Source organism: Electrophorus electricus, chromosome 14, assembly GCF_041902795.1.
Source record: "Electrophorus electricus isolate QZ-2024a chromosome 14, ASM4190279v1, whole genome shotgun sequence".
Taxonomy (NCBI): Eukaryota; Metazoa; Chordata; class Actinopteri; order Gymnotiformes; family Gymnotidae; genus Electrophorus; species Electrophorus electricus.
Window position 1 is genome coordinate 17,545,434 of NC_137510.1, and position 22,978 is coordinate 17,568,411.

Here is a 22,978-nt window from a genome sequence, read left to right on the forward strand (position 1 = left end):
TGCAGAGCAGATGCAAGAATAAGATGGGAAATGGTGGTGTGGTGTGTGTGTTTGTGTGTGTGTGTGTGCATATGTGTACATGTGTGTTCCAATTTCACAGGTTTTATAATATGCTGACATAATTAGATGCCATTAATCACATATATTTGTTAAGTAAAGCAAATTTTAACATTTCCTGGGATTTCAATTCTGTCTGTATTCCTGATGAGTATGAGGGGGGACTGGCATTATGTGGCTACATCTGTGCATTATGCTCAGTCAATGCTCTCAGTTTGGTAATTTATCAGCCAGTCCATCCAGCTGTCAGTCACTCACACAGACACTCAATTAGTCAATAAATCAGCACCTGCATCAGGAGATCCTCACTTCACTAACATGAACTGGAAGTAAGTGCTATGATATGGCTACAGCCATTATCATTTTTCCTAGAGTTGTTGATGTAAAAATTATGTTGATGTGGAAATTTAAGTTTGTAATATGCATTTTCCTGTTTAATAAAGATGATATATTAAAGCTGAAATGCCATGACAAAATTTCTTCTACAGTACTTGATTAGAACATTCTGTTTTATATGATTATGAACATTACAACAGCCACTTAAGTTTGTGAGAAGGGTGGACGGACAGTGGGATAGAGACGAGACTAACAGTAGCAGAACCTATCAGTACCTAGCAGAAAGGAAAGCTGTTTCAGTTAGCACAGTGAATATGTACTTGTTTCATGTCTCTCTCTCTCTCTGTCCTTTTATGATTATGAGAAAGGAATGTTGGTGGGTACACTCTCCAACCAGAGTTCTCTCATATAAAAGGCTGCCTAAATATATGTATGCATGGGTGAATAAAGGGAGTTACCTACATACAGGCACTGGACAAACCTGAGAAACTGTACTGCGGTAGACTGGATTATTTCTATTGTCAGTGGCGACACACCATTATGACATTGAAGCTGTTAAAATGCCCCCAATTAGTACAGGTCACACATAAAAGCACTTATTTTCACCTTTATCTGTGGCCTTCATCCTTTAAAAGTTTTTAAATTTATTTCATCTCTCTCTTCATGGATGTCTGCCCATCCTCTGAAACTGATCCTCAGCAAGACACGGCTATTACATTTCCCAGTGATTCCTCCCTGTCACAACTCACTTATCACGCTGACTGAAAATGCAAGAAAAGAACCAGATATCAATGTCCGCCCATTTTACCAACATGGCCACATGGCCGAGACTTGTAGGTCACTCTTTTATAATAACATCAGGACAATTTCTTTCAAGAGATGATATTCAGTTGTCCAGTGTCTTTTTATCTCAAGACTGGATTACTGCAACTCACTCTTGGTAGGCCTTCCTGCACAAGCCACTAGACCCTTGCAGTTTATACAGAATGCAGCTACATGACTTGTTCAGCCGTCCCAAGTTCACACACATCATTCCACTGGCTGAGTTCCCTCCACTGGCTTCCTGAAGCAGCTTAAGGTAGTAGCCTGATGTAGTAGCCTGATGCTTGCCTACAAAAGTCTTCTTGCTCCCATCTACTAGTACTTGTCTCAACCCGCACCATATCTTGCACCCGTCATGCCTCCACCGATACCCATTAAGAGACAGGAAAGACATGCCTCAAGACTCTTTTCTGTACTAGCACTTACATTGTGGAATGAACTCCCACTACCTGTCTGTACATCAGAGTATCTTGCTCTCTTCAAACTTAGACTCAAGACACATGTTTTCAAGCAACACTTAATCGTCCTTAGTCTCTTCAGTGCATTTGAATAATCACCACTTCTTCATTTACTTCTCTACTAAAAACAATTTTTTTTTGTATGTTTTGCCTCTGACAGGTAAATGTAAATGTATTTCCTGCACTGATTCACTACATCACCTATGCCACAGATATAATGTATTTAAACAAGTCACTACTCCAGTGCAGCTCCCATAAGCCTCCTGCTACAACTGATAGCTGAGGTGGAAGAGCAGGGCAGTGTTAATTAGGCCTTTTTAAACATATGTTCTTTATAATTCTGAGGCAAGATCACTCTAAAATTTGACACTAAAAACATTAGACATTGCTGTTTAAATGGTGTTTAACTTTAGTTCATGCAGTGCTGTTTAAACAGCTTAAGTGTTTAAAGTAATATCGATTTAATATTGAGAGGTTTTTTTGTTACAATATGTAACAAATTAGCACATTGCTATTAGGCAAATATTATTATGAGGTTACAGAATGAAAAATATGCATTGAGAATACTACCTGAACCCTGAACGAACCAGATGAACAAATACAATGTTAAAAGATTGACTGACTGATTTAGCAGATTGATAAAAGCCGATGCTTTTATCCAAAGAAACTTACAATTATGACTGACTACAGCTTGAGCAACTGAGAGTTAATGGCCTTCATCAGGGAACCAAAACTGACAACCTGGTGGTGGTAGGGCTTGAACTGGAAACCTTCTGATTATTAGACAAGCACCTTAACTACTGAGCTACCACTGCCTCTATTGATTGATTGAATGCTGTTATTGTCTAAATGTAGTTTGCCTATTTCTGAAGCATCAAAAGTGTTCATTTAGTAGAAGCATTCACCACTGATGAAACAATAATTTCATAGATGCGATACCAGAGTTAGGGAATCTTACAGAGCAAGACCTTACCAACTAGGCTTTGGCATTTAATTTCTTGCTATCCCTGCTATCCATTTTGACAAGGACCAATAGAAAGACACCAAAACTACTTAGAAATAAATCTTGTAGGTCCACTTGCAGATGTTAATATTTGTTCGTTTGTTTGCTTTCTTCTAACAAGCTTCAGTTTTCTGCATTACAAGGTTTCCTTATGAAAAAAACTGTTTACTGTATTTGTGAATATATTTTGCAAAGAAAATATTTAGACCAATCTTAAATATATACTATGTACGATTTAATAAACAAACACAAAAACATAAAACACAAGATACAACAATTTGAGTACTACACTTTTCACTCACTTTAAAGAAGGTCATTGTTGCCCCATCCTCCACCACGCCATACTCAATCTTGGTTTGCTTTGCCAGGTCATCGGCTGAATCAATGGGAGATTCCATCCTCTCCACGGTGAGGAAGGCGGCCAGGTTGGCCGTGTAAGAGGAGATGATGATGAGGGTGAAGAACCACCAGATGCCTCCTACTATCCTGGTGGAAAGGGCTTTGGGCATGAGCTCAGATCCTAACGAAGAGGAGTAGAGAGCGAGGTCAGAGGAAACAAGCAGTCATTGCTGGAGTGGGTTTGCACCTTGTGAACCAGGCCTGTCCTGGTCTGAGCACAACACTGCCAAGCAGAGCAGAGTTGCAGGGCAAGGATGAGGCTGCCAGTGCACAGAGCACCAAGGCCTGGGAGAAACAACCATTCTAACTGTGTACTAGGTCTGCACTGATCACACCCTGACACTAACAGACATAAGAAGGAAAGCTCATTCGTGTTTATCTAGCATGCAATCTGCATTCCACTATGTTGTATGGTAGCAAATAGTGACTAGCTGCTTTATGTCAAAGTTTAAACAGCAAAGGGTCTTTTCACTATTTGACATTTCCTAAGAGACAAGTCACACCTTAAAAGAAACTGGCATTGCCCATTATTGTCCTTGAAATTTCATGCAGAACAGTGAGGATATGTCAGAGGAGGGGTGGGTTAATAGGTGACGAGAAACGCATGTGCTAGCTGGAGAGGGGCTGGGGAGGCACACGGAGGGAGGTTAAGTGGCGCTTCTTCTCAAGCATTAAGAAGCAATTGCAAGCTTTGATCTTGCACATTCAGTCAACTGAAATTGGCGATGGGCTGGGGAAAGATATGCTTCCTATGAATCATAAGAGAGCTTTGAATGAAATTAAATCAGGCCTTTGACGAATGGTTCCACTCTCACTTTCTAAAAGTCTGCCTAGCGACCCATCACTCAAGCCCAGATTTTGGACATGACAGCCAACTCCAGATCCCTGCCTAGACAGCTGATAAAAATGGGAAAAAGAGTTTGATCACTCTCTTGTACTACCAGTCCAGTGCACAGTTAGACATGATTCAGCAAACCATATCATCACTTCCACTCCGCAACCCACACTACTCATTGGCAAAACGTCTCAGACAAACACTCATATGAAAGGAACGGACACCAGATACACAGAGTAAATAAAAGGCCAACAAGCCAGAGCATAGACAAAGCATAGAATCTGTAGCATTTCTTTTTGTGCTTACCCTCACTGGACCTTATGGACCAGTCTGATCCTACAAGGTCACAGTCGTGGCCTGACCTAACCAAGCCTGGTTGGGGCTGACTGTCATGTACCCAAGGTAACGTCATGTCCAAACACCACATCCCACAGTTTTCTGGGGGCTGTCAAGCCACAAACAGGGGAGCCTCTCTACAGTGTAGTGCTACTTACTCAGCAAACAGGCACAAAGTGTGAAGCCTGTCCCATATTCATCAGCCTGACACCACATCTTCTGAAGCAGTACACACACACCAATCCTGAAACCCACACTCAGGAAGTGTAGCATGAGAAATGCTCTCATTATCACCCAATACTCTCAAAGATACCTACAGAAACACACCTTGATGAACTATGGTAAAGTATTACAAGGTACAACACAGAAACAGAATTTTCATTTATATAGTGTTCATAGTTCATAAGCTCTAAATTCAGGACAATACATCCTAAGAAAAATATAATTTTGTGAGATATCATAATCTTCATGAAACATTTCTGCTCCTGTTTGTAAATTTTTTGTTGCTACACAATCAACACATGCACATGCCGCCTGCTTAATCCATAAAAATGATCACTGGTTTCTACAGAACTGCTACCTCATAGTATTGTGAAAATTATCACAGTGTAGCCTATGTCTTCAATCTCATGGTCTCAGAACACTGACATCCAGTAGATGTGGCATCAGGCTTTAGAAGGAATCCAACTACAGACAGGGTCAGGCTACAATACAACACCCTGTGTCTGTCTCTTACTACGCCTCTGTCTCTCTGATATATGCTATAGCACTACGATTAGACTTACCTGCTCAGGACCATGACAGATGGCAATAGTGATAATGAGGGAAGAGCATGCATGATTAGTTGCACCTAGCTCCTCTATCCACATTCACCAACCATCACACTCCATTCACTTCTTACATCTCACAAACCTATCCATCCAGACCATAGACCAGCAATCAGACTGCATCTAGCTACATGCACAGAGGCACCCATGCATGGTTGTGGGCCTGATAAGAGCAATTTGTTCCCCCAGCAAAAGAGTGGGACATGTGCAAAGGGTGGGCAGGCAGAGGCGTCTACCTTGCTGCATGAGAGCTCCAACTCCGAACCAGAAACTATTTAGCAGCGTGAAATTGTTTTCCACCACGTCCGAGTCAGGATTGCATGGGTGGGGATTATACCATTCGTAGGGACTAAACCTGTGGTGATCAAAACAGAACACACATGTTTAGTACAGATAAAGTAACAAGAAAGGCAGATCCACCTAAACAGATATAAAGAGAGACAGATTAACAGCAATGGTTATGTGACGTGCATTTTAAAAAATGCTTTGTATCTAGTGCTATTAATCTGTTCAGAGTTTTGATGGTTTAAATGTTAGAGATATGATTGGTAAATTAATCTGAGGGACTTTAGTGTAGGTTAGAGCCATTTTAATCAGACAGTCCCATGCTGCAAAGCTCCTACTATAATGTAAAACCTGATATAAGCAGCCCTTTTACTCAGACTGTAATTCCTTCCTCTCCATTTCCTATAGAACTGTGCATGTTGACACATTCACATCAAAGGCAACTGACCCTGTAATTTAATCGATGAAATCTGAATCACTCCATGCCCAGAAAAAAATCTAATAATCCAGATCTTACAAGCTTATTAAAATGTGGCAAACAAGTCTGTCCCATCATCTTCCCACACCACGTCGTTTCTCTCTGCATTTTACTCGAGAAAAAAGATTCCCCATTTATTCATGTTAAACAAAAGTGACATTGCATTAGGACAGATTGATTGGACTACAATTAAGCATCATGACCTGATTTGGTTTGTGCTAGTGTAGTAGAATTAAGAAGAATCTCAAATTCTGACAGTGAGACAAGAGTAAGTAATCAAACATTAAAGAGTATGGAACCCGAGAGCATATTTAACTCCAATGTAATTTTTTCTGCAATGAAGAAAGAAAATGGGAATGCAAATATTTGGATAAAGTCAAGGTAAAAAATTCTATATAGCAGTCCTGACAAGGACAGTCTCGCTCAAGGCCACTGAAGCAGCTGCAGTTTATCTAACTAAACATTATTGCCACTGCTCAGTGCCCTTAAACTATACTAGCTGCAGTTACTGGCCAATAAAACCAGATTAATACAAGCCCTTTTTCTTCTCATTTGACAAGCTACATGACTATCATTTGCGAGTTTCTCAAGGACCCTTGAGCGTCGTTGAATCCTGTGCTTAAAAGAATCCTTGATCTTAAATCAATCTGTCTACTCTGTCAATTTGTGGCAGATTTGCTTGCTTGTCAATTTGCAATCTCAAATTGAGTTCATGCGAATCGTGACCTTGCTGAGATGCACAGGACTGTTGGTCCAGACTCCTCACTCAAGGGTCTCATGGTAGATTCCTCTGATTATGTACCAAAAAGCCAATTACCATCCGTGGCGCACGTGGATGAGCATGGCTATCATCTGCACCACGGAGTGAAGACGCAGTACCAGAGGAATTCCAAAGCAGTCTGAGAGAGGCGCGCTGTAGCCAGGCTGCAATGGGGAGCAGCTATTTATCCAATTACCATGACCTTCTGTTATCTCAGGGCATCTGAGCCACCAAAGAAAAAACTTTGAGCAAGGTCAACGTGGACAGATAAGCCACGAATAAGGAGACATGTGCGTGGGCAGGCGGCAACAACACTGGACATTTTTTATCAGCCTGCGAGAACCAGCCTGCTAAAAAAATTATTGATCACAACTGATTATTACCATATCGGATCAGGGGGAGTGACAGAAGGCTCAGTCATATAAAACAAAAACAAAAAAAAAACATATTCTGCATATTAAAACAGTGTTGCAGCGCTTGCATTCAGTCCCATGCCCACTCAATTCAAGGAAGCAAGGTGATCCTAATTGATATTACACTATTTCACTACATGATAGAAAAGTCATTCATCTCTGCTCTATATAGTGCACAATACTGTATTTCAATTAGTGAGCTTAATTGGATTCTGCCTAAATGCTTCCACAAATCATAGGTAGGGCTGCCCCTTGTTATGGACCTTGTCTCCTCTTCCATTTTCTGATCTCTATTTAAAGTCTCCCGATGCTTGGTTTGGTGCACTGTTAAATCCCCTTTTACTGCAGCCCATTTTATGGCATATTCCACCTGGACATGAAGGAGATCAGATAAGGACTTGCAGCACCTTGCCTGAGGGCATTACTCTTCCAACAAATAACTACAGCTTTTGTTTCTTATGCTTGAGGTGTGCACACTGCAGCAACCATAATAGCACATTAAAAGCATCTGAGAAGGTATTCTAATGAAACTGTTTGGCATGCATGACCGATGTGCACTGATGAGTCGACAGCACTCTTGCTAGCTCAGGCCATGTCTGCTATATCCAGCTGAGTCTCTGGATCCTCTGTGCTGCTCGGTATATCATTTAGCTTGCCTTTGATGAGAATGTGGCATGGCTATGCATTGTTTCTTAGGGGGACCATGCAGGAGTGCGAGTCATTTCAGGAATGTGCAGTGTCGTTGGTGCTTGATGGCAGACACAAATGGCTAGTGTCTTTGATGCTTGATGATAGCCACAGTCTAATAATCATTTGGGTTACAGTTATATATGCCAATGTGCCAAAGAACTGGTAAAGGGGGCTGTTCAAACTCATGTTATACTCCCCTCAACTGATTCATCTCCTATGTCACAGAAAGGAGGAAAAGTAGAGGGAGACTTTGTGAGCAGAACAAAGCAACAATAACAGCAACAACAAAAACAATTGGTGATATGAAAAAAGATTTCTGAGAATGCAGATATTTCATTTTCATATTGTACCCAGAAGGAAATGTTCTAAATACTGCATGGCGAAGCCGTAGAAGACACCAGCTAGCCCCCACTATGTCATTTTGTGCGCTCTCTCTCTCCTGTCTCTCTCCATAGCACACACTTACATACCAACTCTCTCTCTCACACCACACATATACCACATACATATGTAACTCATACACACTAAGCAATAATACATGCACACATAAATAAATGTGTACAAACAGACACATATATAGTAAATCCACACTGTGTGCTGCTCTTGTGTTAGGGTTTTGAGGGGAATGTCAAAATCTGTGTGGCTACAGCAACATGCCACTGTGTGTGCCCTAACTTCGCCTTTCTCTCAAAGGACTGCAAAGTGAAACAAACAACATAAAAGGATTCTTTCACTTACCCAGCATAAACTTAAAGCAGTTATGGTGATAGGTGCATATTCTGAACCAACTTAGATGGCAGTTGTAGCTTGTTATTCTCTCATGTGATCATATTGCCAGTAACATTTAAAAACGTACGTTTATTAACCATAAAACTCTTGGGCTAACAGAGCATGGCTAAGCTGTCCCAAAAGTTTTAGAGTTAACTCAAGGGCTTTGCTTTGGAGGTTTCTCCACCGTGCTTCAAATGGTGAGCAAATCTACAAATAGCAAGTAACACCGTTCTTGGTTTGTAGATAGGTGCTATACAATGAATTCATTTAATTACATAAGCTTGCAATAGACCAGTTATTTCCAGTTTATCAAAAAAGATAAGTTCCTTTCATCTTCATCTGTGGGGTACTCACAATAAATGTAATAATGCATTGCATATAAGAGATATGATTTGAAGAACAACCTGAAGTGCCACAACTGAAAATTTGTATTCTGTTTACAGCCAATGATAACACACAAAACCAGTATGTTATATTTCTATCACATTAAATATGATATTGATATATGGCCCTATTGTTTAGTAAATTTCAATCAGACACTGTTTTTGAGGAATATAGGGGCTGGTTTCCTAGACATGTAGTAACGCTAGTTTTGAACTAATTTGCAATTTTAGTGGTGATTCACCACTGAAAGTAACTTTTGGTCTAGGTCTGGGACTAATCGTAGTCTGTGAAACTGGGCCTATAAGTTACTTTATACTTCCCTCAGCAGCTATCCAAGTCCATAAAGGGAAATCTGTGTCCCAGCAAAGGTTTGGTGTTTGAGAAGAAGTTGTCTCTTATTATAGTTTAGTGTAAGAAAGAGGAGTCTCAATGTAGTAATAATCTGGATTTAGGACCATGTTAAAATAGCTCTTGGGCCACATTAGCATCAGCAGTGCTTCTCTCAACCAAGCCAATGTCCCCTTAATTCAACTCAAATGCTAGCAATCGCCTCTTCTTTTAAATTCAACTGTACAAACATTCCCAGAAGGATTAGAACACAGAAACATGAGTGAACAGTGTTGACTTGAAATGCATGTGTTTCAGTATTCATGGGGAACGTTGCCAAGGACATTTGAAGCAGGGTGTGAAAATGTCCAAACAAAAAAGCGAATACAAACTAGAGACACCAGGGATGACGAGGGATGAGGGGGAAGTTGTCGCTCACACCAGGAAAAGCCAACCACTCTCACTCACACCTACACTCCCATACCGGCATTCTCTCGTGCGCGCTCTCTCGCTCTGCCTCTCACATGGTGTCTGGAAACGGCTGATTTCACACGTGCACTGGCGAGCGACTGAGCTGTTGAGGCAGTAGCTCGCTTGGGTGAGGAGGAAGTGCTTAGCATCGCTCGTCTCCACCACCACCGCATCTGAGAAGGACTTGGCTCGCTCGCCCTTTCTCTCAGCCCGGGTCAAATGTCTCATCCCTCCCTTTGTGTCCTGTTCACAACAGAGCTATTCCTCCCTCTGGTGATCTGGCTGGGGAAGAGCCCCCAAGGACCTGCTCTTATCAGGCGCCTTCATGTGAACATTGTATGCCATTTTAGCATTTGAGCATTTTGGTCTTTCCCCACTCTCAGTCAAGGGCACTAAATCTAAAGTGAGCAGAGATGTGAGCTTCAAATGTCATAGCAGCATATGGAGGACAGATGCTTTTAGACACTGATTATACTGTTAATGGAAAGAGGTTAAGATGTTGGGTTATGTCTGCATGTGTAGCTGAGGTCGGCAGATCTGGCATGTTACCTGGCTATGACAAACAGCACACAACTGACACCCAAGTAAGCCAGCAGAATATACATCCAGATGTCGGGGGAGAGAGGGTTGAGGAAGGAGAACACCCCTGGGTTGGTGCCGTTGGGCTTGCGGTACAGAATACTTATCCCCAGTGTCATGAAGGGCTTGGAGAAGTCGATGACCTTCTCGCGCACGTAGGTGATGGCCAGGGGAGCCACTGCAAGATCAGCTTTCTGTCAATAAAAAATGCAATGGGAGAGGGATGGGCAGGTTGTCAAGAGCAGCAGCAGCGTATAGAGGCAATCAAATTAAGAAAACAGGACCTTCACACACCACTGACTGGCCACCAGCACTTAAGTCTAAATTTAAAGTCTCCCCTCCCCCATCTTTCCTTTCCCACGCTTTCCCTCCAAGAGCTTGATTTACCTGCTACCAGCTCAGCAGTTAGCAAAGTGTTTACTGGTGCAGGGCTTCTAATGACTAAGAACCAGTTTCTGCTGTGTTTGATCTATGGCATTCAACACACCATGGGATTCAACATCAGGTTGTTTTGAATGGTAGAGAGTTGAACAGTTGCTATTTCATACATGATAAAAGAATAATAAAGGCCATAAAGATATTATATGAAATCATGAACATCAGAGTGCCCTTAAACACATGGGGGTTCATGCCTGAATAATCTAAACACTGCAAGTTATACTAAAATGTTTTATGTCAATACAAAAAGCAGAGAACCGAGAAGAAATATTTGCCTTGTGACTTCTTTAAATTAAAGCTGTCTATCTTGTCATATTATCCATTTATTATTTATTTCAAACCAGAAAAGCAATAAACTAAAAAAAAAAAAAAAAAACAAGTTTGAGACCTTGATATCCATATCAGTTAGGTCAGATTAATTCATTTGCAGTCCTTCACTGCCCATTAATGTGAGATACCAAAAGCAAGGTCACTTTCACCATTCCTCAAATAAATGTTTTTCAACCCTGTTCTGCTGTTCTGAGCATAATGAGGCTGCCATCCATCACACTAATCTGAATGAGTTCACGTATCCACATCACAACACCACTGCAACTAGTTTAGTACCACAAAATGATATTTAATATTTATGCTGTTCAATTGACCATTTACATAAATTTAATCAAAATAAAGGTTTGTGTGTGGAATTATTCAATTGTCTTGTAATTATTCTCAGAGGGGGTAATTTAATGCAGAGTGTGAACAGATGCTGTATTGCTACCTGTTACATTTTTTTTCATTTTCCAACCCTTTGATGGGATATTTTTACCCTCACTTCAAGGCATTCTTTGCTCCTGTGCAAACTGCAGACTCCAGACCATTCTGCAAGCTTGTCCAGGCCAATTATAATCTGTCCCACACTCATCTGGGGGGGATGTATGCAGGCCGAGTGACTGCTGCAGTGGTGTGCTCTTCTCCCCCGTGCCCCACACTGCTTTGAGTCTAATCGCACACAATAACTGCATGATCAATAGAGGTGGTGTCTAAAAGGCATGTCTGAGATGTTGTGGGAACAGCCAATGGGATAGTGTGCACCGGTAATGGGGTCAGCTATCGTATATTGAGTGTGTGAAGACTGTTATTTTTCTGCCCATGTGGAGCTCATTTCTATCTGGCTCTTATTTTTCCAGGCTTAACAAGGGTAGCTTGGGTAGTATGTGTGTGCGAGAGAGATTTGGGGAGTGTTTAATAAGCTCTATGGGGGAAATTTCATGCCAGAAGCTTTATACCGTATCCAGTCTGCAGTCACTACTGGAGTTACTAAAATTATTATGTCCTTGGTTCTATTCTTTGTGTTACACATGTACACACAGGCATTCACACTCACAGAAAGCCAGATTCACACACATTTACACATTATAATCTTGTACAAAGGATAAATGTAAATATAGTGGCTTTCCTGCATGGCTTAGGAAGTCTAATGATGTGAGAGAAGGTGTGTGTTAACAGAAGGATGGATCTTACATGGTCCATGAGCTCGCGAACCAGACCATTCCACTGGCCTGTGCTCTCCTCCTGCGCGCCATACTTGCCATCTTCAACCAGCCGCACCTCATAGACAAAGCCCAGGATGTTGGCCAGCTCACGCAGCAGGTCAATACAGTAGCCCTCGAAGCGGTCGTTGCCATGCAGGGGCTTGTCTGACTTCTTGAACATCACATAAGGCTCCTCCTGCAGGGAAAGGGAGGGAGGGATGGAGGGAGGATCATCTCTGAGCAGGGAGACTGAGGTGAGACTCACTAGGCTACGAGATCTCTGGGACAGGGGGGAGGGAAACCCAACTGCTGTTTAGAGGACTAAGACACACACACACACACAGAAGCACACACTCTCTCCATGGTGGACAAGGCAAGGCAGGGGAGACTGATGCATGGCCATAATAAGAGATAATCCTCCCTATCTGCTCTGCGCCTCGCTCAGCCAGGGCTAAGGAGCACCACTTCAGGCTGCTCTGCTCACTGCCAGCAGATGCTTCTGAAATAAGATAAGATGTGCTGATAAAGGGTGAGCAGCACAGGATACAGCTGACTCACTTTGTTAGGAACTAGCACCTGGGGAGATTACAAATATATACACACTCTTTCTCCCCCTCCTTCTCTCTCTCTGTCGCTCTCTCTGAATAAGACAAACAGTGAACATATTAATAAGCAGGTGTTGTGTGCCTCTTAAATCTAATTACTGGAAAAACCAATTGTTTTCAAGACTAGCCTTTTAAACATTATCAGCAGTGTGAGCTGAGGAGGGGGACTGCAGAAATCATACTGATGCCTTTGATGTATTAGACAGTTCCCAGTGAGAGTACAAGCTTTTAGGTTACACTATCAGAGGTTGGTGCATTGCACTTTAGGGATCCACATTGTGCTAGTGGAACATATCCAAAGAGAGATAAGCATTCATCCACCCCCACCCCACCCTGCTCCTGAATATTCATAAACAAAATGAACCAATGAGGGACTGCCATTTCACAGCAGATCTACACCCTCAATTAATTTCATATGTGAACTTACAACCCCTTGCTCTTTATCTTATTATTCTTGTGCAGTAAGACATTTTTTTTCTCTGATACCATCAATTCTTTAGGTTGTTGAACAAGATAATTGATCACATATTTTCCATTAATTTTTTAAAATATCTGAGTTGTTTTTTCTATGGCATTCCCTCTCGCAAACACACATTCAGGAATTTCTTTCATGACATACTGTAGTTAACATAAACTAACATCTGGCTTCATTTTACTACTCACTGGATGTTTCCTGAGAAGTTTAGACAACTGACTGTGCCATGTGTCTCACGTACATGTAGGATGAAATCTTTACATTAGCCAGTTCTCAATGGCTATAAATGAAGCATTTTGCATATATATTCAGAATGCCTATCAGCAAACTATACCAGTTTCAGAAAATTACTTTTTGTGTTTGCTAAGACGCTGGCACATTGTATAATGTCTACTTTGATTCAGTGGCACTGCTTAAAGGTAAGCCGAAAGGTAGCCGTAATATTTTTTTTTAAGTAGACTTCAGTCTCAACAGTACTTAGATGAGCAGAATCAGAGATGCAGGGATGCCTGAATCCAGGCTGTGTTATGCACAGTTTATGTCTTGGATTTCAGAGGAAATACAATTGGCTTTCTTGGAACAGCTCTATGGTAATAATAATTCATGAGGTGATGTACAGGTTCATGATGTACTGGGTCAGAAAGGTGTTTACATGGGGCAGGTAGCTAGCATTCTCTCTCAAGAACACAGAGATACTAAATAACAGAGTGTGTTTCGAAAGTGTTCTGCAGCAGACTCCCACAGTCAAAGTGTAAGCAGAATTTGGCATCCTGAATGGTTACTACTGTACTTTGCAGTTCTTATTAATTATAGTGGTACATTCCACACATTTTAATTTCAGACTTCAGAACCTGCATTTAAAATTAACTAAAACTATAGTAAAAATAATAAGCTAAAACAAAAAAGGCATTAATATTATCCAGGAATTATATATTGCATAATTATAACACAGCTTCAATGTATGATTCGTGGCAAAGGTATGAAATACTGAAACTCCACTGGTGAATATAAGGCATTTTGCTATTTTTCTGTGAACTGGATGAAGTATAACTTCACTGTGCACTGCATCTCAGGAAGTCCTGTTTGCACATGTGTGCATCACCATGGTAACACGGGTGCTGCCGCTCGTGTGCGCATCTCTCGTGGCTGAGTGAGGTGTAGCAGCAATAACTTGCTGTGGTCAAAGGTTTTTATATCCACACATCGTATTGTGACTCTTGTCTGGTGCTGAATAGTGGAATCAGTGCATGCTGGGAGGCTGTGCTGTCCTTCTCTCTACAGTACATACAGAATGCTGGAGAGGCAAGGCTCAATGGCTGTCTCCTATTCATAATTTCAATTGCAGCAGCTGAAAGGAGTCAAATTCAGAGGGCTTACCTGCCAGCAAAATAGACAGAGTAATGGGGGAAACATTCTTATTCATAGCATTCAAGAGGCCAAGCAATGTTAGGACATGGAGGACACTTCACCAGGCAGTTCAAGAAAGCACTGAAAATATCAGTATAGTCTGTATCCTGATCACTTCATGAATAGCTCAATTCATTTGCAGAGAATTTTGAACTCATGACAGGGAGCATATCATTTACTTCCTTTCTCACTTCTGCTCTTATACTTTGCTCTATCCAAACACATGCTGCATGCATACTATATTTATTGGCTTGAACATGAACATTTAACTTTTCTTTGATATACCTAGCAAGGCTTTGTATTGGAAGTATACTACCAAAAATGAAAGGACAGGAAATCAAATATATATTTAGGTTTTCGCAAAAACCCTTGACAAATCTTTCAATACACAGAATGCATGGTCGCAGGGGATTCAATAAGTTGATATTTCTTACCTTGGAATATGACCATAGACACTTTTCTTAACTTTGCATATGATAGTTGTAGTAAAGAAGTCCTGAGACAGGAGAATGTCTATGCCCTCACCTCTCTGACATCTGGAACATACCATACCTACATGCCACTGCAATGGAATCACGCATGTATCCTGCCCTGAGAGCACGCAGATCTGAAGCAAGCTCGCTCGATGAACACTGAACACAATGCTGTGTTTGTCAGCCCATTAACTTCTTGTAACCTCTCACCTATTGTCTGCTCTGAAAGACAGTAATTATCATAAACAGCCATGAGGCTTATTAACACATCAAACCTGTTTATTACTAATGAGCATCACCTGAGCCAGGCCCGGCAATGGCTGTGGATCACCTCCTCAGGAAAATGAAAAGCACAACTGTTTATTCTATGTTGATAATCTGACAATATTTTCAGCTTTATTGGATCATTTGTAAATATAGATTTTTCAGAAAGTGCTTTGTCTTTTGTTCCAGGCCATGTAAGATTCAATGCCATAGTTGCAGTTTTCAAGTTAGAGCCACTGAATGTGATTTGGGAATGTCAAAAAAAAAAAAAAAAGACCTATGTAAAAACCAGTCCTTTATACCCCTTTGCTTTTTAGCTATCCCCCAGTGATATTGCTATTTCTATCATTTTAAAGCCAGGGATACCTGATTTGCTTTATAATTTTTGGCCATGCTAATTCCATTATGTTCATTAAACATTCTATGACCCCTTATTTATCTTATTTTGTTATTTTTTTGTTATCCCTTCACAGACTACTGTACATTAGATTTTATAGTTTGCAAGATAAAGTAACCAATATGTGAACATGATTTTAGATCTATTTTTTTAATCCTATCATTTTTGCAAGCTCCAGACAGAGAATGTGATTTTATGCTATTATAGCTGATATTACTTTTTTATATCTATGCTTTCTTGATCATTCTACTATGCAAATTAAGCATGGTCCTAGTCTAAACTATAACATTAATTTCAAACTTGCTTATTAAAGTTAATTAAAAGTTATGTTAAAGTGACTAAAATAAAAAAAAATGTTTCCAAAATCCAGTGTGTTTTGTTAGCCAATGTGTAACGTGCCATAAGAGGGGGAGAAGATGTAGTAATGGTGAGGGGAATGTGAATATAATTGTCATAAAATATAAATTAATATAAAACCCAGAAGATGAAATTTTACTCTGTCTTTAATTAAAAAGTGTTATTGAAAGAGAGACAGTTCTACACAAACAGTTGCATTCTGGGAGAAAGAGCAGTAGAAATGCATTCCTCAAAGTTGTTCTCCTTTTCTTCTTTAACGGATTTTGTTTTTCACAAAGACATGATATACACATGATAGCGGTTAATTTTAAAATTTATTTTAGGTTAATTGATCACATGCTGTGATCTGCTGTGTTGTTCTGTGATAGCCTTATAGCACATAAAATTAACAAGAATGAGCCACATGCTTCTGATTGCAGGGTTTCATGTTGCTTAATAGGATTGCACTGAGGGATTTTAAGAACAAAAATACAGTACATAACACACAACACTGCCTCACCACTAAGAGAAAGCCTTTAATATAATGCTCTTTTGAGGCACTGAAGTAGACTAGGCATCTGTCTGTAGACAACTGACAGAAAGACAGGCAGGATAAGTAGATAATGATGAATTAATTTACCTGCAATATAAAGCATTCTGTTTAGTCTGTAAATTTGAGTGGAATAAATCTGTATTCAGTGTTCTTGTTCATCGATGGGCTTACTGAATATAGCTACTATTATGATCACCTTAAAAAGACAGAAGACAGTTTTCCCCTCTAAAATGGAGGTATCTTCTTTATCACTTCCAGAAGACCCCAGGGCAAAGTTCTTGCTTGTTTATATTCACTGCAGGCCCATTAAAAACACTTTTCACAGAGGAATTGCACAGTGGAGGTTCTAGCAAACCCGAGCATATTCAACTTTAATGCAAACGCTGACTTTCTTCATTTAGTTCCCTCTGTCTTCTAGCTCTCTCTCCCTACAACCACATCTCTCTCTTTTTCTCTCTCTCTCTTTCATTTGTGACACCTTTGATCCTCTGGCATCTGTCAGAGAGAGCAAGGATTTGTACTGCTTAATTCATTGTGATCGGCCACTGATATATTGCGTGTGAAAAGTAAAAAAAAAAAACAGCACATATTGGATTCTTTTTAATTAGTTGTTTGTCTTTCCTAGGACACAAGATTTTTTTTGAACATTTCACACTGAAAGATAGGGATGGGGTTAAGGCTGTGAAGTCATGCTGTTGTCATGGAGCTCTCACTACTCTGTAAACATGCCTCCATTTTTCCACTCTTGTTTCTGGCACATTCATAAAACCCTGATGGATATGCAACCAATTTTAAATTTTACGCAAACTCATTTTACACTACTTTGGGTTGACATTCATTTGTTCACTTAAACCTGGTGGCATGAACACACCATAGCTATTATTCTATCACAATCCATTCCAAAGCAGCTTCCCACTTGCTGCGTTTTTATAACCATCACTGTTATCACTCCTCTTTGCTTCCATTTTACTGACAGGGCCTCACGTAGTTATTGAAGACTAGAACAGTGGTGCAGCAATTTCAAAATTAATTTTTCACCTATTTATATATGTATATAAATATATATATAGAAGTGTTATGTTGATAAATGTACTGTACTTTAAGAATATTCGATTTTATCAAGTAATTTATTTGAGTATGCCCGTTTGGGGACGCCCGCATGCCCGCTAGGGGGCATGGTGCATTATGGGGAAATGCTCTATCTATGTATGTGCTTTATCAAAAGGGCATGCTATTACAAATCTGCTTGTGATCTGCTTGTGATCAAGAAACAAGGCAGTGATTGCACAAGAGCATTAATATACTGTTAATTAATGGAATGTTACTAATTTATTATAAAGCAAGTAAACTTAACAGAGAGTGAATGATTATAAGGTGGTAAATTAGATCTGAAATAGAGAGTACCACAAAGTAAAAAATCAAGACATTCTGATTAATTTAATCAAGACATTCTGACAATTTCATCAATTAATTTAATTAATTTAATCTAGACATTCTGATCTCAAATCACAAGTCCAATACTAAGTCAAATCAATTATCAAGAAGACAATTTGTTGTCTGTATAACCCAAAGATGGTGGCATCTCAGATTTGTCATCTTTCTAAACTATGAAATTAGATTAATAAAACTGATGATAATGACTTTTTCTGCTTACAATAACTAGTTTACAATATATAGTAACAACCTGAAAAGATATACCCCAAAAAAACAACACAAAGGAAACACAAGACAAAGGCCATACTTACCAGTATTGTTGATACATATAGCGTTCTGTTGGTCAGTGAATCTGTGACATTTGCAGTTTTTCCTTTCTGGCTTTCAGTCATGTTCAGACCACTTACTGGATCCCATGTTCCAATCTGCAAAGATCATGCCAGAGATCAGTGCCCTCACATGTTCCCAGCAAACATCACCCTTTATGATGTAATGTTAACATGATGTAAGAGTTAATGTGATGTAAGGGTTAGTGTAATGTAAGAGTTAATGTAAAGCAACAGCTAACATGATGTAAGAGTTAATGTTATATAAGGGTTAATATGATGTAAGAGTTAATATCATGTAAGGGTTAATGTTATGTGAGGGTTAACATGATGCAAGAGTGAATCTGATGTAAGAGATAAGGTGCTGCATAATCCAGAGAAGAAATGACATAGAGAGGCTCATGGGTGGCAGAATGTGTCCTCTCCATAATAAATCCTGAGGATGCTCTTGAGGGTTGTGGGCTCCACAGAAAGAGCAGTGGGGCCACACACTCTTGTCCATTCCAAAACAAAGTGCTTCAGATGCCTTTGGAAAATACCTAAGCTGTATTTTGTAATTGCAAATCAACTCTTTAATACCGCCTTCATGAGGCTGGAGGGCTTCTGAAGGGTTTTTTTATTAATAGAGTAAATTATTCATGGAGGTGCAGACACACGTGGGAGTAAAATGGGAAGCCACAGGCAGCTGAGAGGGAAACTCTACGAGTGTGGGTGTGCATGCGCGTAGGTCCATAAGTGTGTACTCTGTGTTCTTGAGAAGGATGTGCAAATAATGAAGAGTTTTGCCATTTTTACAGTGCGCTGCCCATGTGTACTGGTACACCAACTTGTGTTCAGGCTAAGGCATGTTCTACACAGAGGGTTGGCATTGCTACCTTCTCCAGTCCTTCCTCCTTCAGGCTGATCACATCAAGATCAAAATCTGTCCTCAGGCCGTTGGTTTTGTTGAAATTTATCCGTCCGGTCAAGCCGTCCCAGTGGGCCTAGAGGTGTGAGAAAAATATTCTTGATGATTAGGCAGTAGTGTCCAAGAAGAATCCATTTCATTATTCATTGGAACATATAGCTCACCTTCAAGCAGGTCACAAAAGCAGGAACCATACAGGTCTCGGTCTCACACACATCGAGTACAATATGCCACACATGTACACAAGGACACACATTTAAGAATATCTTAAGATATCTAAGATTGTGACTTTTTTGAGGCAAAAAGACCAGCAAGAATGTATCAGAGCAGTTTCTTCATATTGTGAGTTCCTGTGAGTAAGATTCCTGTGAGTATTATCAGGAATAATCATATTACTATGTATTTATTGTTTATGTACTCTTGTTGTGTTTTTGTAAAATTGTGTTCAAACATTTACCTCACTTCATAAATTCAACAAAACTGTATTTGTACTGAAACTGAATTTGAACTGCATTCATCTTCTGTAATGCACTTCCTTGAAACTACTTCTATCCTACATGCTCTATCTGTGTCTTTAGCTGATCCAGGGTGTTAAACTAGATTAAATCTCCATTGTGTTCAAAGAGACCATGCACTACGTGCAGGTGTCCAGGGCTAAACAACAGCTCCTTTCGTCCGCTCTAGCTGAGCTCTCCGTGCTGCTGGCCCGGGTTACTGTCCAGCCGCTCCACTTGAAGTCAAAGCACAAAAGGATACCGGAGAGGGAAAGAGGGAGTAGCTGAGAGGGAGAGAGCAGGCTGGCAAGTGGAGAGATTTGAGCTGATCTGCATTGCAGTCACAGACAAGCAGGTCTTTGGGTGTTTTAATGTATCAGAAACCTGTGCAGTGCAGCACCTTGAGCTGAAGCGAGCTGTCTGTGATAGCACACATAAATACATTCCTAGGGCTTAGCCACCCTAAATATAGCCTACAAAATCCTGATCCTAAATGACAGAGGGCTCATATTAGACACCCTGTCTTTTTTTCACACTAGCCCAAGGGAGAATAATTACCAATAATTAAGATTTATTTTCAATAGGAGAATTGAGAAAATGTATAATAATAACAATAACAACAACAATAATGATAATAATAATAATAATAATAATAATAATAATAATAATAATAATAACTATTATTATTATTATTATTTTGTTTGCTTGTTTACTTATTTGTTTATTTTATTTAAATTCCTTCTAGAGATCTTGGGGACTGTTCCCAGGAAGCACACCTGCTGTAATACTTACATATGATATGATATGTAAGTCATAAGATATTTATATATATCTTTAATTAATTATACTGTTTGTAAATGTGGGATTTAGGAGCTGTTGTGATGAGATTCCTCACTCTGGTGCAGATTCTGGCAGAACAATTCTAAACTCACAGTAAATGTGTTATAGATCCCTTGAGTAGGCTAGATAAGAAAACATTACGGTAGCCCAGTCAAGTTTCTTACTGCCAACAATGGAGATACTGACCTTAGAAATATTATGGAGGTGATAGTGTGCCATTTTGCATATAGTACTGATGGTTCGTGGGTGTTAGGGCAGTCACTGTCCATGAAGACCAAAATATTAGCTTTGAGGCAATCTGAAATCTGACCCCCAGGTGGGATGTGGACTGGTGTAAGGCAAGATCAGAGAGGCCAGGCCAGTTCTGCAGCTGGTCAAGCATGATCTTGTGACGTCTGCCAATGTGCCATACTAAGATCCAAGACAACCCAGATAGGCATGCTACCCAAGTCTCTGTTAAATCTCAGATTATTTAAAACCTCAAAAACTGCTAAATCAGTGATGCTGTAGGCCAAAACACTTCAACAGGTGATTTCTGTTGAGTTCATCATTTATCTCATTTAACTGGATGGACAATACTTGGACTGGTTTATATTCAGAGGTGTAAAGATATTGTTCTTGAACCTGACAATGACTGAAAGACTGTGAAGCTGTAAGGCCTGATTAAGAATGCATAGTGCCTGACTTAGGCATGTCGCAGTACCTCTTTGATGAGGGTCATGAAGCGGTTGCCGAAACGCCAGGGTTTATGGCGGTTACACTGCAAGGAGCTCACGGTGATCTGTGGAGACTGCTGCACTGCTACAGCCACCACGTGCACCGCATCATACATCAGCGCCGCATCCGTCTGGGGGAGAGCAACACACAAACACACACACACACACAAACACAAGAACATGCATGCAGAGATATACCCCCATTAGACTCATTAAAGCTGGACATTCTGGTACCCAGACTTGGTACCTTAAGTGCATCTCTCCTGACTTGACTATCATCAAAGCAATAATGGCCCTACCTGTTAACTCATGTTAACAGAGACAGTACAAAAAGCCCTACTGTTACTGGCAAAGGACAACAGTCACTCATAGAAGTAGACTGGAATTAAGAGCAGGGTGAGGGTATGGCTCAGAGCATCTGACAGCTGACTGCCAGGAAGCCTCATATGTTCCAATAGCTGAAACCTCCCATTCCACAGGCCAAAAAGGGAGAAAAAAAAATCTAATTAGTGTTTGTCTCGGATGATTGAAAAGCAATCACAACTCTGAACATTTGTTGGTATGGAAATCATGCCTGGGGGTGCGCCAGAAATCGTCCTATTGAATAAATCATGCCCAAACCTGTCATTTCCCAGCTTTTCTCTATGATTGTCTAGATGCAAGGTTAGAACTAAAGACAGCTCAGCTGTAATAATGTGGTGGAATCGCTTGGTGGATGTTTTGCATGTTTGTGGAGATATCAATCAAAGATAAATCAGCATGGCTGAAGATTGCAGGCATATGGGCTGAACTCTGCTCCATCTGTTTGGTCAGCCTAAGCATTGGCGCAAACTGCTTTCCCCTTACAAAAATTTCGTCAGTCATGCCCAAAACATAGTCAGTACAACTGTTGCCAAATAATAACTAGATTAGATTTACCACAAATCAAATATTAGAGCACACCAATAATGTTATGCATTGTGAGGACATTCTCTGCCTGCTCTCTACTGAAAATGGCACAAAAAACACTATAACACACAACATTCAGGAAAATGGCGAACAATTCACGTTCGTAAAGGCCATTCTTGCCTTGTGACAGAGCTACAAAGCTGAGGCAGATACTGTAGGCTGACACCTATTGAAATGGGCAGATAAAGAGTCTCCTCACACCCAGCATGCCTGTGCTGCTTTTGACACGGCTTCCTGATGGCTGTAGGTGGGAGGGGAGTGTGATATTAATAATCTGCCTGTGAGAGGGTGTTGATGAAAGGGAGCAAGTGTGAAAGTGCCGCAGGGTGGAGGGCTCCAGGCTGCGGCGCTAATGTGGGGCAAGGGGTGGGGGGTTGCTGTGGTCACCAGCTGGTGGTCAGGATCGCTTGCAGGTGCAGGCAATGGGTGGGTGCATGTGGAAGGATGTTTGATGGCCTACCAATCACTGGGTCACTAATACTCAGCACCACTTCATAATCGTTTGCTCACTAAGCTTAGTCTGTCAATCAATCAAAATGGTACCAGAATGAGTCAGAGGCCTGGACTGCGACACCCTCTCACCTAAATCATCCCACCAGCAGCCATGACCACCCCATGAT

At 40.5% G+C, this 22,978-nt stretch overlaps 1 protein-coding gene across 4 annotated transcripts in view; it reads right to left on the reverse strand.

The window, feature by feature from the left end:
* The window catches only part of grik2 (glutamate receptor, ionotropic, kainate 2), a 120,899-nt gene that overhangs the window by 33,616 nt on the left and 64,305 nt on the right, over positions 1-22,978 (reverse strand). For 3 of the 4 annotated variants that reach the window (XM_081696218.1, XM_027015447.3, XM_027015464.3), the window contains 7 exons: positions 21,398-21,541; positions 19,329-19,436; positions 18,439-18,552; positions 12,173-12,379; positions 10,202-10,425; positions 5,310-5,428; positions 2,979-3,196 (listed from right to left, as the gene is read on the reverse strand). In XM_081696218.1, coding sequence (XP_081552344.1) covers positions 2,979-3,196; positions 5,310-5,428; positions 10,202-10,425; positions 12,173-12,379; positions 18,439-18,552; positions 19,329-19,436; positions 21,398-21,541 — 1,134 coding nt within the window. Of the gene's footprint in view, positions 1-2,978; positions 3,197-5,309; positions 5,429-10,201; positions 10,426-12,172; positions 12,380-18,438; positions 18,553-19,328; positions 19,437-21,397; positions 21,542-22,978 lie in introns of those variants that run through there. The other variant, XM_081696219.1, reaches the window with a different exon arrangement.